Genomic DNA, 12,413 nt, shown 5'->3' with positions numbered 1-12,413 from the left:
TCTTAAATATGTCATCACATAGGCAACCTCTCTTGTTGTCCCAGTTTTGGCCAGTGGCATGTCCATCTTCAGAGCCATCAGCCACTGGCTCTGCTGGACATGGTGGAAGCTTCCAGCAGCTTCTCACAGGAGCCACCTCTGTGACCCCCCTGCTACTGAACACCAGACCATGCAAAACAAATACAAGTACCTAAATGGTCCTGAAGAGACTATTACAGAGGTGGAAACGCTCCCTTCCAGCCTGACCTGCTGGTCTGTAACCAACAGGACTCCATAAGTATACTTACCTGTATTGGAAGTGGCATTTACAGAGATACAAGAGCTCTTTTAAAACAGAAATTGACTGTCCCGTTTAATTTACCAATCTGCAAGGATAGTGGCATATAACCATACCAGCAGAGAAGGAACAGCAAGGTGGGACTGATGGAGTGGAACTGCTGTGGAGAGTGTCAACCCTGGAGCTTGCTAACCCAACCAGACACCAGCCACACTTCACTATCCATCAGGGCTGCACCTGCTCCCGTGGAACCAGCGACAGCATTGATTCAGTGGCTTCCAACTGACATTTAAACTGGTGCCTAATGACTGTGAGTAACACCCGGGCCACAAAGATGTATATAAGCATCCACAGATGCTGCAGTTACTTTTCCAGCAGAAGGCCTGGCTGGCACTAAGCTGTTCCTTTGCTTTTCCTGCAAAGAAGTCTATGTCTTTATTGCTTTAAGGACTGCCTATAACAAAAGGAAGAACTTCTGATTCCCGAACTACTGGGATATTGGAACACAAGACATATGATGGACTTTGGCCCTGGTTAGCATATGAGATTTGATAACAGGATGCCTTAGCAATAGCAAACAGAATTTTGAGGATTAAATCAAGATTTCAAGATTAAATCAGTCAGGTTTACCGTAAAAAGATAATTACATCAAACTCTGCAAGCAAGAAATGTTGTAAAATGCATAAGTTTGTTTATGTGATTTTTAACCCAGTCATTTTAGTAAAACATTACTAGACTTCCTAAAATGCTATATTAGCATTTGTATGCCACAGTAAAATCAAATTCTTTGACCGTCTCACTGAGTCCCCATCTTAGCCACTCTTACAGGCACTTGTCTTCTCTTGAATAAAGAGTCCTAAATTTTAAAATTCAAATAACTACAAGGTATGATAAGTAACTGAACTTAAAAAGTTCAGTTAAAATCCAACTATAATTTAATCATGGATGAGTTTTAATTTTTAAATAATTAAATAGGCACGATAACTTTATAAACTATCAGCCAGAACTGGTTTCTCTCTCCAGATTTACATGCAATAGAAATAATACAACTGCCTGTAATATCAAACAAAAACAGGAAATGGAAGGTGTGATTATCGATTTGGAAAATACAGGACATTTTTGTGTCAACAGTACCACCTGCTGGATATCAAGAAGACAAGCGGTAGAGACTAATCAACATTTATAAAAACCAGATTATGGCACAACTCAGTACTAGTCTTGCACAAATGTCAGCATAACTAAACTGTTACAAATGAATCGATAACAAATTTTCAGATCTTCTAACACACTCCTAAAACCTTGCAGAAAGGTCAAGGACATTTTCAAAACATATTTTTTCTTAAATCAGATATTCAAAATTCATTAAATATAATTAATCAGATGAATAAAAAATTCAAATCAACCTGCCTAGCAGCCCAATTTAAAAGCAAAGCTATTACTATTAATGACTGTATTAAGTATGGGGGTTTTAAACTTAATTACACAACTAATGTGTTATATCACTACAATCTTATTTAGCAGGGTGGGAGGAGTAGACAAAAATGCCCTCAAAGCACTAAAATAAGCAAACCCCCTTCTCCCTTCTATTACTATTAAGGTACTGTGAAATCCCAAAAATAAGCAGCTATTAAACGACCTCAATCCAAGTGACTTCCCTGAAAGGTTAAAGCTTCAGCAAGAAGATCATCAACCTTGAAATCCCCTAATATACAGAAATTTGTTCTGTTATTACACAACAGCAAATTGTTATCATGTTTCTGCTACTTCTCAAGAAACAACTTGCCGACTATATTATTGTACTGGTTTTGCATGGCCTGGTGTTCAGTAGCGGGGGGGTCACAGAGGTGGTTCCTGTGAGAAGCTGCTGGAAGCTTCCACCATGTCCAGCAGAGCCAGTGGCTGATGGCTCTGAAGATGGACATGCTGCTGGCCAAGACTGGGAAAATTGGAGAGGCTGGTAACATCTCTGTGATGACATATTTAAGAAGATCAAAACAAAATCACCCAGTTTTTCTTCTAGACAGAAAAGAGGAGGAGTAGGTGAGAACATGTGAGAGAAACAGCATGGAGACACCAAGGTCAGTGGAGGTGCTGCAGGTGCCAGAGCCGAGATTCCTCTGTAGCCGTGGTGAGACCATGGTGAAGCATCTGTGTCCCTGCAGCCCCTGGGGATCCAGGGGGATGCAGAGATGCACCCACAGCCCCTGGGGATCCAGGGGGATGCAGAGATCCACCCACAGCCCCTGGGGATCCAGGGGGATGCAGAGATCCACCCACAGCCCCTGGGGATCCAGGGGGATGCAGAGATCCACCCCCAGCCCCTGGGGGAGGTGCCCATGCCAGAGCTGGTGGATGCCTGGAGGAGGCTGTGATCCAGTGGGAGACCCAGTGGAGAGAGGGGGCCCTGCTTCCAGGCCGGATATTGGAGTGTACCAATATTACTGACAGGACTGCCTTGGTCTGGCCTCGGCTGCTGACCAAATAGGGCACCTGCGGTGTTTTCTCCCCAGAGTCGCTGTTCAGTACCTGTGGGTCACAGCTGAGCACGTGGGGACAAGTCCGGGCATGCCCCGAGCTCCAGTGCTTGCGGCTGGAGCTTGCTTTCAGGGGGTCGCTCCTCAGGCCTTCCTGAGCTGGAGGAACCTTTAAGGCGAGATGAAGAAAGGAGTGGGTCCCGATGGAGAGTTTTTAATCCAGAGTTTTTATTTAGGTGGCACAGCCTCTGAATCTTCCAACAACTCCCATGAACTCTCCAACAGAACCCCGACCGCGTGGTGTGCCCGTCCTTTTACCTGGGGACTGGGGCAGGGGAGGGGACCCAGGGAGCACCAGCCAGGCACAGGGGAGGGGGCCTCAGGTGAGAGGGACACCTGGGTGGGCCAATGGCCCCCCAGGGGTGGAGAGCATCCTTTGAACCTGCCAATTGCTCGACGCTTTCCTTGGAATTTCTGGTTTGATAGACAGTGCCCAGCAGGAGTCAAGGGTGGGGAAAGGAAAGGTGATTGACAGCCCACGTGGGGAAGGAAATTTCAGGGAGAAACCAAGGGAACTGAGGCAAGCCATGACATCACACCGCAACAGCTGGAGCAGCCTGTCCTTGGAGGGCTGCACCCCGTGGAAAAGTGACCCATGTCACAGCAGTTTTGGGAGGACTGTGTGCCCGTGGGGGAATTCACGTTGCAGCAGGTGTGGCAGGCCTGCTGCTTGTGACAGTGGAACCATGACAGAGAAATTCATGGAGAACTGCCTCCTGTGGGAGTGACCCCACGGCCTCACAGGGAAAGGACTCCTCTCCCTGAGCACTGGAAGAAAATCTTGGTGGTGAATGGCCAAAACCCCCATGCCCTGCCTCCCTGCCCTTGTCGGTGGGAAAGAGGAAGGGGCTGGGGGGAGAAGGTGTTTTAAGAGCTTCTTTTACTTCTCATTATCCTCCTCTGATTCTGTTAGTAATAAATGCACTTTGAAACTTTAAATTGAGCCTGTTTTGCCCTTGAATATATTTTTGCTGGTCCTTCTCACTCATGAACCCTTCATTATTTTTTCTCCCCTCTGTGCTGCCCAGCTGTTGCAGGGGAGGGTGAGCGATCGACTCTGGTGGGTGTCTGGTGTTGTGCCAGTGTCAAACCACAACAGTTATATGAGCACATTAAAAGAACCGCTCATCTTTTCTGTTATGCATCTTTGTGGGTGCCCTGAGGGGCATTCCCTGGGTTACAGAGACACAAGAAGCTTCTTTCAAAAGCTGTTAAGACCCCACTGGCTCCTTCCCTTGTTCCTGTGTCCCTCAGCCCTATTCCCCCATTGGCTCTGATCTTTGTATGGCCCCATGCCACTGTTCAGCCCCTACCTCTGGGGACACAGAAACATGGACTGTCCCCGTGAGTGGCCCTGGGACCCTGAGCATCTTACCTTGTGGCTGAATTAAACATCTGTGGATATTATGCAAAGGTCCTTTTTGCTTCCTTACCCTGGACTTTGTTAGCAGCTATTCTGGCTGCAACACATCTTATACCAGGCACACTTCCTTCAGAAAGCTGTGCTCTCTTTCTCCAGGAAGAGCTCTGTCCAAGCACACTTCAGTCTTCCTCTAAATCTTAACAGATTTGCAGCAAAATCTATTTTAGTTACCTTCAGGGATTATCATCTGAGGGATCTAAAAGGCAACTGCATGCAATGGAGATCCTCTCAGCTCTAATCTAAAGCCTGACAAATACTGAACACTTAATCCACAAAACAATAGCACATTCATACTCAAAAAAAAAAAATTGTTTTTATTAAAAAGCAGAAAATTAACTCCTAACACTCTACACCATGCAGCAGGAAAGTTTCAGTACCTCCACTGCAGCTCCCAGGAACACAACAAAACTCTCCTGCATTCAATCTCAGACTCTCCAGTAAGGCCAGCAGGTGAGCTGCCTTTTCTCCACCTTCCAATGCACCTCATCAGTCTCTCGTTATGACAGTAAGACTTTTGATGGCCAGTTCAGAAAGTCCAGGACCATGGTGAGACTTGTGTTAAGTACTTAGTTCAGCAACCCAGTAACCCCCTCTGATGACCTAACAGGCTTGAGAAGTGGGTCTGTATGAACTCCATGAAGTTCAAAGCCAAGTGCAAGGTGCTGCATATGGGTCAGGGCAATCCCAAGCACAAATACAAGCTGGACAAAGAATGGATTGAGCGGAGTCCTCAGGAGAAGGCCATGGGTGTGAGAAGCTCAACATGATCCAGCAATGTGCACCTGCAGCCTACACAGCCAACCACATCCTGGGCTGCATGAAAAGCAGTGTGAGGAGGATGTGTCCCTTCACTCTGCTCTTGTGAGACCCCAGAGGAGCACTGTGTACAGCTCTGGGGCCCCCAACATAAGAAGGACATGGACCTGTTTGTCCATGGGGGAGCCCATGGGGAGCCAGGAAGTCCAGGGGAGCCGGGAAGACCCTGAGAGAGCTGAAGCAACTCGAGTACAGAGAGAGTTGGGCTTGTTCAACCAAGAGAAGACACCAGAGAGACCTGAAAACCCTTTCCTGTACATACACACATACAAGAGAGATGAAGAGGTTTACAAGAATGTGTAATTGTAAGACTGGCTTCAAAGAGTGAATATCTTTACACTGAAGGAGGGTAGATTTAGCTTAGGCATTAAGAGGAACTTCTTTACCGTGACAATAACGAGGCAGTGGCAGAGGTTGCCCAGAGAAGCTGTGGGTGCCCCAGCCCTGATATGTCCAAGCCAGGCTGGATGGTTCTTGGAGCAACCTGGTCCAGTGCAAGGTATCCCTGACCATGGCAGAGAGTTTGGAGCTAGGGGGTTGTCTTAGGTTGGAAATGCAGCATGTGGCTGGGGGTGTGTATTCTATCGCCATCTGTTAGATGTGGGGCAGTTATCTTTTGTTAATTAGGCCACCTGTTAAAAACAGGTGGGAGAGTTTTCTTTATCTCTTCCACAACCAATCCTCTCTCCAGAAAATATCTTCTGTTCATGGGTCATGGAGTCTCTCACTGCATGACTGATACAATTACATCATCCCATTGGGAGATGCTCTGCCCAGGAAGAGCAACCAAGCATTCCTACCTGGATATGATCTGAGATTTAGACAACTACAGGCAACCTTTTTCCAATAGATTCCCAGAGGAGCAGCTTTCTTTTCCGCTGCATTCCCAGAGGAAGACCAGGCCCATCTCCAGCAGCCCTGGAGCTTCAGAGGAAAACTGCAGCCTTGTGCAGGATCCTGGTTCCAGCAGAAGCACAGCTGGCACTGCAGGAGGGCTGAGCCCCCATGGGATGGGACTGTGCCACCACCCTGACACACAGGGGGACAGGGCATGTTCTGACACTATCAGTGTTGTTTTGTATTACTGCATTTTTTTTCTATTTTTTCCTAATAAAGAACTGTTATTCCTACTCCCACATCTTTGCCTGAGAGCCCCTTAATTTCAAAACTATAATAATTTGGAGGGAGTTTGCATTTTCCATTTCAAGGGAGGCTCCTGCCTTCCTTAGTGGACACCTGCCTTTTCAAACCAAGACAGGGGTCATTAAGATCCCTTCCAAACTATCCCACTCTATGATTCTACCGTCACATGATTCTAGGCCTGATTACAGATGGATGGAACAAACACAAAAACGTAAATTCGTACTTCACAACAATGTATGACATCACAAGCTCATGAAATAAATGCTAGGGCAAGAACAAAAAAGATAAACCTTGTTCAAAATTACCGACGTAGACAAGAAGCTTGGCAGATGTTGCATGATCGTTTATTAAGAATACATTTTATACTCCTCACATAATCCTTGGAGATTGATGTATGCACCAACTCAAAAATGCAGGAAATGTTGTTGAATACGGTAATGCTGGAATCTACTATAAATAACTGGAAAATAAGGTTTCTTCCTTTTCTCTTACGAAAAATTGGAAGAAACAGCAGAAGAGCCAGCAAGCGACACCTTCAATCAGCCGAGCCGAGACAGATCTGCGCCGGCCTCAGCAGCGGAGCTCCGGCCGCGCCGGGCGGGGCGCGGCATCGGAAATGCCGGCGGAGCACGCCGCCAGCGGGCCCTGAGCCGGCACCGGCCGGGAAACCAATCGCACTATTCTCCCTGTGCCGTCACAGAACACCTTCCATTGAATCCACTACCGGGGGCACTCGCGCGTCCCCGTTCCAGCCTCCGCCCCGGCCCCGCCCGCCCCCGACGGTCGCAGGCCGGGGCGGGCACTGCCGGCGCTTCCTCCGCGGGGCTTGTGGGTGGTCGGGTGAGCCATGGGGCAGTGCCTGCCCTGTATGGGGGGCGCCGTCAAGGACGTGGTGGAGACGCCCGACCCGGTGAGTGTGGGACGGCGGCGGCGCTGCGCCCTCCTTCCCCCGTTGTTTACAGTGACGCCTGGCGTCGCCGCGATGAGGGCGAGCGCGGGGGGCGGTGACCTTGCTTGCTCAACATGGAGGCCAGGCCGCGGGGCGCTTGCAGGGCCCCGGGAGGCAGCGGCGGTGCCGGGGAAAGGGAGTCCGTCCTTCGGCCCCCGGCCCGGGCTGGGGAGAGCTCTTGGGCCGAGGCCACCCGGGGCACCCCGCACTTGGGGCCTGGCGCCCCAGAGCCTCCTGCTGCTGTGGCGCACGGATCCGCGGGGGCACTGTGGTTGTGTGGGGACCGGGGGTTTCGCGTGAGACGTGTTGGTGCATAATTGTGGCCAGCATGACCCCCGTTTTTACAAGAAATAGAAAGAAAAGCTGTGCTTTTTTTCCCCGGTGAATAGTGATGCTCGCTTCTAACTAGCCTCCACTGCATGACATTTATCCTAGGTGAGTAAGAGCCCATCTCTGTGGTTTGTACCCCTCATCTGAGGATTTCATAGGGGAGAAGGAAAGAAGCCCGTTTTGTCTGGGAGAGCAAGCATTCCCCTTTCCAGACTCTGAAAGGATGTTTCATGCACTGCGTGCCATTTCACCCCAGTCTGGATTTTTTTTAGTGAAGGTGCAGAACAGCTGAATAGTGATATCTGGTAGGGTTTGACTGTATATATGTCAGCAGCTGCTCTTGTGGCATGTTAGTCACTAAAAACACTTCGTTCTTGCAGGCTGACAGTGCAGGGAAAGATGATGCTAATTGACTTGAAGGTGTCATTTTGTGGGAGTTAGTATCACAGATTTGAGTCGTACTTAAAAATTAAGACTTTAAAAAGAATGCAAAGACTATATTGGAGTAGAATTTCACTGTCTTTAACATTTTACCTAGGAAATAAAAAGAAGACAACTAGCAGAAGCCGCTGAAAAGAGGCAGATGGAGGTAATGTCTGATAAAATGTCATTTGTTGAAATTATTTTTAGATAACTGGTTTATGGGGAGAATGGCTTTGGCTTCTCTGGTGACACTGGGTATCATGTTTGGGTTGTGGGAATTGTTGTTACGTACTTTCCTGGTATTATTAATGTTGTACATTTATACCTTTTTTATATATATTAAGAATTTCACAGGTAGGTGCTCTAAGACCATTACAAAGTAACTGAGCTTGTTTGTATGGGAGATATTCTACAGTGGTTTATAAAACAACCTAAGAACCGGAAGAGCAACTTCAGCATTATTTTTTCCTTGTTCTCAGACTTGAAAACAAGAGATGGAGAATTATTCAAACCAGAGTAGTCAAACAGTTGTTGCAATGGCAATTTCAAGTTGTAGTACACTTGTACTTTTCTGAAAAATGCAGGTTGCATGCACTTGCAGGTTCTTTTATCAACAAGGCAACAATTTGAACATGTTTATCAGCTCAGATTCCAGCAAAGATGTAGTATTAGTCTTTTGTCTTTTTAAGGTGGCCAAGCTTTAACTGCTTATATATCTTTAAAGTTAGAAGAGGTAGGATACAAATGTTCTAGCAGAACAGCCAACCTGGTTTTTTTCCTTACATACCTCTAGAAAGACTTATAGCATATATTCTTATTGTAGATTTTGAAAGGTGTGTCTTAAAGACCACAGCTGAACTGTGAAGAGAAAGGATTGTTATATGTGTGAATGTTAGTGACATTACATATTGAATTATGAATTGGCCATTATGCATAGGAGCCATGTTGACTTGGTTTGAAGAGAGTTTAGTAAATAATTGGAGCAACAGCTGAGTGATGCATGAGACTCCTTAAAACACTTGATTTTATGTCATTCTATGTACTAAAAGCAATCCACATGTTGTTTTCAACCACAAATGGGTTTCAGTCACAAAGAGATTTTTAAGCATAACTGTAGGAAATAGCTAGCTCTTAACTGGCTAAAAAGCTTTCCTGAGAGGAAGGAGAAATGAAGCAGTTAGGGTTGTGGATGTCCTTGAATCTTTGTGGGACCCATTCTGCTGACAAAGAAAAATGGAAGTATCACTCTGTTACTTTTTGTTTTCTTGGAAGACAAAGAGATAAAAAGTGTCTACCGAGATTTTTCAGGACTATACTTGAGGTCATTTTAGCCTCTGAATGTTGGGTAATGGAGACGTCTTGCAAGCAGCCATACTTAGTTTCACCCTTGTGAGGGGACAAGAGAGTAGATCAGATGTCCTTCATTCTCTGCTTAGTGTTTCTTGTACGTGCTTCTTAGCTGCTCTTTATCCCTCTTGACATCATATGAGCTGTTCTTCCTTTTGGGATGCTGCAGACAGTTTGGGTACCTGACTCACTTGGAACGCCAGTTTCCTAAGAGGCAGAGAACATATGGTCTAAGTAGGTTGTTATTTGGTGGTAAGATTTTGTCTTGGTACCCCACTGAGAATTGAGCTTGTTGTCAGGACCTTGAAATTCAGGTGAGAACATTGCTGGTTTGCCTTGGTAGATTTTAGCGTCTTTTGTATAACTTCTGCTATATTATTATAACCCTAAACTTAGATAAGAATCAGTTTTTAAAACAAAGGGATTTTTTTTGTTGTTGTTTTTTTTTTTTTTTTTTTTTTTTTTCTATTTCATGGTGTTAACTGTAATTCTGATGCTCCTGCCATCTAGATTGTCATGAAACAGTTCCACAAGGATACGAAGCAGGCAGTTCACAACATATTTTTCATTTGGTACTCCTGCTACCCACACGCCCTGTGGCATTTTGAAGGGTGGACTGCTCTCAGATCACAGCTGAAAAGTTGAACTTCTTCACAGCCTGGGCTAGCACTACTAACACAGCTCTTTTTCTCCCCTGTTCATGAGGGTGAAAGTAGGCCCTGACACTGAAAAAAAAGAGACTAAAAATTTGTGGTCTTTTGGGAAGGGAAGATTCATCTGAGGAGTAAATATCTTCACCTGTATGTAATAACAAAGGGAAACAAAAACACCTCACTTACCTATGGGACCAGGAGTTCGAAGAATGAGGAAATACCCTGAAAGGGCTACCTTGATGTAACGGTAGCATTGCTAAGTGCTTCAGTCTTTTTATGCAAACCACAGCGTAAAATAATGTTGCCAACACTTGCAGTTTGGTTTCTCTCCAGAAAAATAGCTAACCTGGTCTTACTCAAATGTGTTTTCTCCCAGGCTTCCTCTCGTGGTATTAAGAATGTTTACTCTGTAGAGCAGAAGAAAAAGAAACAGGAAGAAATAGAAAGAAGAATGGCAGCTTCACGTCCTGGAGAAGGAGGACTGAGAGTAAGTTTAAAAAAGAAACAATATGATTCAACTATCTATATATTCACTGTGAAAGTCGGTTTTGTCATGTAGAAGATTGAATAACTTGAGAAAAAAGCAAGAGGAAGGGAAATGGAATAGAAATGGAAGCATGTGTCATTGTCATGCAGTGTTCTTAATGAGACTTTGTCACTAGGCCAGAAAGACAGCAAAGATGGCAGTGATGGTAGAGAGCTTTTTTTTCCCCCCTCTTCCCAGTTTCTACATACATGATACATCAGTTTTACAGGTCTCTTAGCACTGGGGACCTCATCACTGTGTTATCCTGTACTTAGTGTCCCTTTTCAGTGCCAATTGAGATTGTCTCTCTTCCTTCAGAGCTTATAGAAAACATTTGAACTGAGTAGGGCAATGGTTTGGGGTTTACGTGTCTCTCATTATGAAAGAAACATACAGTGTTGGCAAAAAATTAGTACTATTGCTATTCTAATGTGGACTTTACCTCAGAAGGGCAGGCAGAGGGTTCATGAAGAATTACAATCTCTCCAAAACAATAGGTGTATCTGATCATTGAACTCAGGTTTTGTAAGCCTTCATCTTTTGTCCTTATCACCATACATGATTCAGGAGGCAGGAGTTTGTATAAGTTGCCACTGATTCATTGTATGTCCATCACTTGCTGAAATAAAAGATTAACTGAGAATTTAAAGGTGAACGGAGAATTTACTGTAGTTTGACAACCTTACAGTGTTTGTTTGCTTTGGGATTTTTTCCTTTCTTTTCCTTATCTTCATACAAACCTGTGGTGTGTTTTGTTTGTTTCTTTAGTGGCAGGTTGGATAACACATGACTTCTGAAGAGAAGATGATTAATGTTTACTGCCAGTAACTTGTCAGTTTCTGCAGCCAAGTGGCACTTACTCATCATGTGGCTTTTGCTGTTTACCTCTGAAGACTCAGCAGTACTTTGCCATTGTGGGACAATGGATGTGGAAACGTTCACAAAGAAATTTAAGAACTAATTCTGAACACTATGGTTTTGCCAATTTTGTTTGTTTGTTTTCCATGCATGTTTTATTGCTTCCCTGTCAAGACTTCCTGTCAGCTGGAAGTGGCCTCCTTATGTGTAGTCAGCCAATATGTGTATACCATCTGGTCAGTTGTGTCTGCACATGACTGACCTGTGCGAGCTCAGGTGCCCACATGGTGGTTTTGATGCTTATTTCAAGCTCTACAATTAAACCAAGTCCTCATGTAGAAAGTTTTTCATATATGTGTGTATTTGAATATGCGGATGGCAGCATTTCTTTTCTGTTTCCTAATGACTCTTGCACTGCTTAGGAATTTAGTGCCTTTTTGAAAAAAGAAAAGTAGTCATGGCAGGTCCTTACAGATGGAATAATTTTGTGACTAGTAAAAGAAAAAATAGAAGCCTTTATAAAGTCTGTGTACTTAGATCAAAAATGCAGTTTTATTATGTGTGTAATAATTGTTCTTGTTTTCTCATGTGAGTTTCTTTTGAGTCTGTAAGTATTTATAATGAATACTGAAAGTTAAACATGAAATTAAAAATCCTTTTTATTAGTTGTATTCATTTATTACCACAAGAGGGCAATGCTAACCTCAGGATTTTGAAAAACAAAAAGGAAAACAGTTACTGTGTCATCACTTTGCCAGTTCATTTCCAAAAGTTTCTGTGTTATCTAATTAGGTGGACTACTTACAGTGCAAAAATGTTTTATTTTCCCCAGAGAGCATTATGCACATTATGCATGGGACCAGTACTGCAATTGCTGCCTTTCTGACCTAGTCAAGATAAAGAGGCTTTTTTTTTCACCCCTTGAACTATGTATTTTCTTTCACATCTCAGTACTGCCCAGTGTTGTCCTGAGAGTGCAGTCTTGACACAGTTTCCTGGCTTAGCCTTCAGAACTGAGCTGAGAAGGGAGAACTTTCAATATTAGCATAATGGTGTTTGGGCTGAGAAAAGCATGTATCTTTGGCTGAAGACTGCCTTCAGTTTCCTTTGATTGCTGGCAATTGCTCTCGTCAG

General features: G+C 44.7%; 1 protein-coding gene across 1 annotated transcript; it reads left to right on the top strand.

Moving 5' to 3' along the window:
- The first annotated feature begins 6,914 nt into the window (after positions 1-6,914).
- LOC121333698 (small VCP interacting protein) lies at positions 6,915-11,937 on the top strand. Its single transcript, XM_041400284.1, has 4 exons — positions 6,915-7,103; positions 8,011-8,061; positions 10,272-10,382; positions 11,190-11,937. The coding sequence occupies exons 1-4, from the start codon at positions 7,041-7,043 to the stop codon at positions 11,202-11,204; spliced, it is 240 nt and encodes a 79-aa protein (XP_041256218.1). The 5' UTR covers positions 6,915-7,040; the 3' UTR covers positions 11,205-11,937.
- Positions 11,938-12,413: the final 476 nt, after the last annotated feature.

This window comes from Onychostruthus taczanowskii, unplaced genomic scaffold (assembly GCF_017590055.1).
Source record: "Onychostruthus taczanowskii isolate IOZ18803 unplaced genomic scaffold, ASM1759005v1 scaffold177, whole genome shotgun sequence".
Taxonomy (NCBI): Eukaryota; Metazoa; Chordata; class Aves; order Passeriformes; family Passeridae; genus Onychostruthus; species Onychostruthus taczanowskii.
The sequence above is the reverse complement of the archived record's forward strand: the minus strand, read 5'-3'. Positions and strand labels throughout refer to the sequence as shown.

What these genes read in the sequence shown, in the direction of transcription:
- LOC121333698 (XM_041400284.1), top strand. Translation starts at nt 7,041, where the DNA reads ATGGGGCAGTGCCTGCCCTGTATGGGGGGCGCCGTCAAGGACGTGGTG. An exon ending in TGGTGGAGACGCCCGACCCG is followed by an intron (nt 7,104 to 8,010) that starts GTGAGTGTGGGA and finishes CATTTTACCTAG; the next exon opens with GAAATAAAAAGAAGACAACT. An exon ending in CTGAAAAGAGGCAGATGGAG is followed by an intron (nt 8,062 to 10,271) that starts GTAATGTCTGAT and finishes GTTTTCTCCCAG; the next exon opens with GCTTCCTCTCGTGGTATTAA.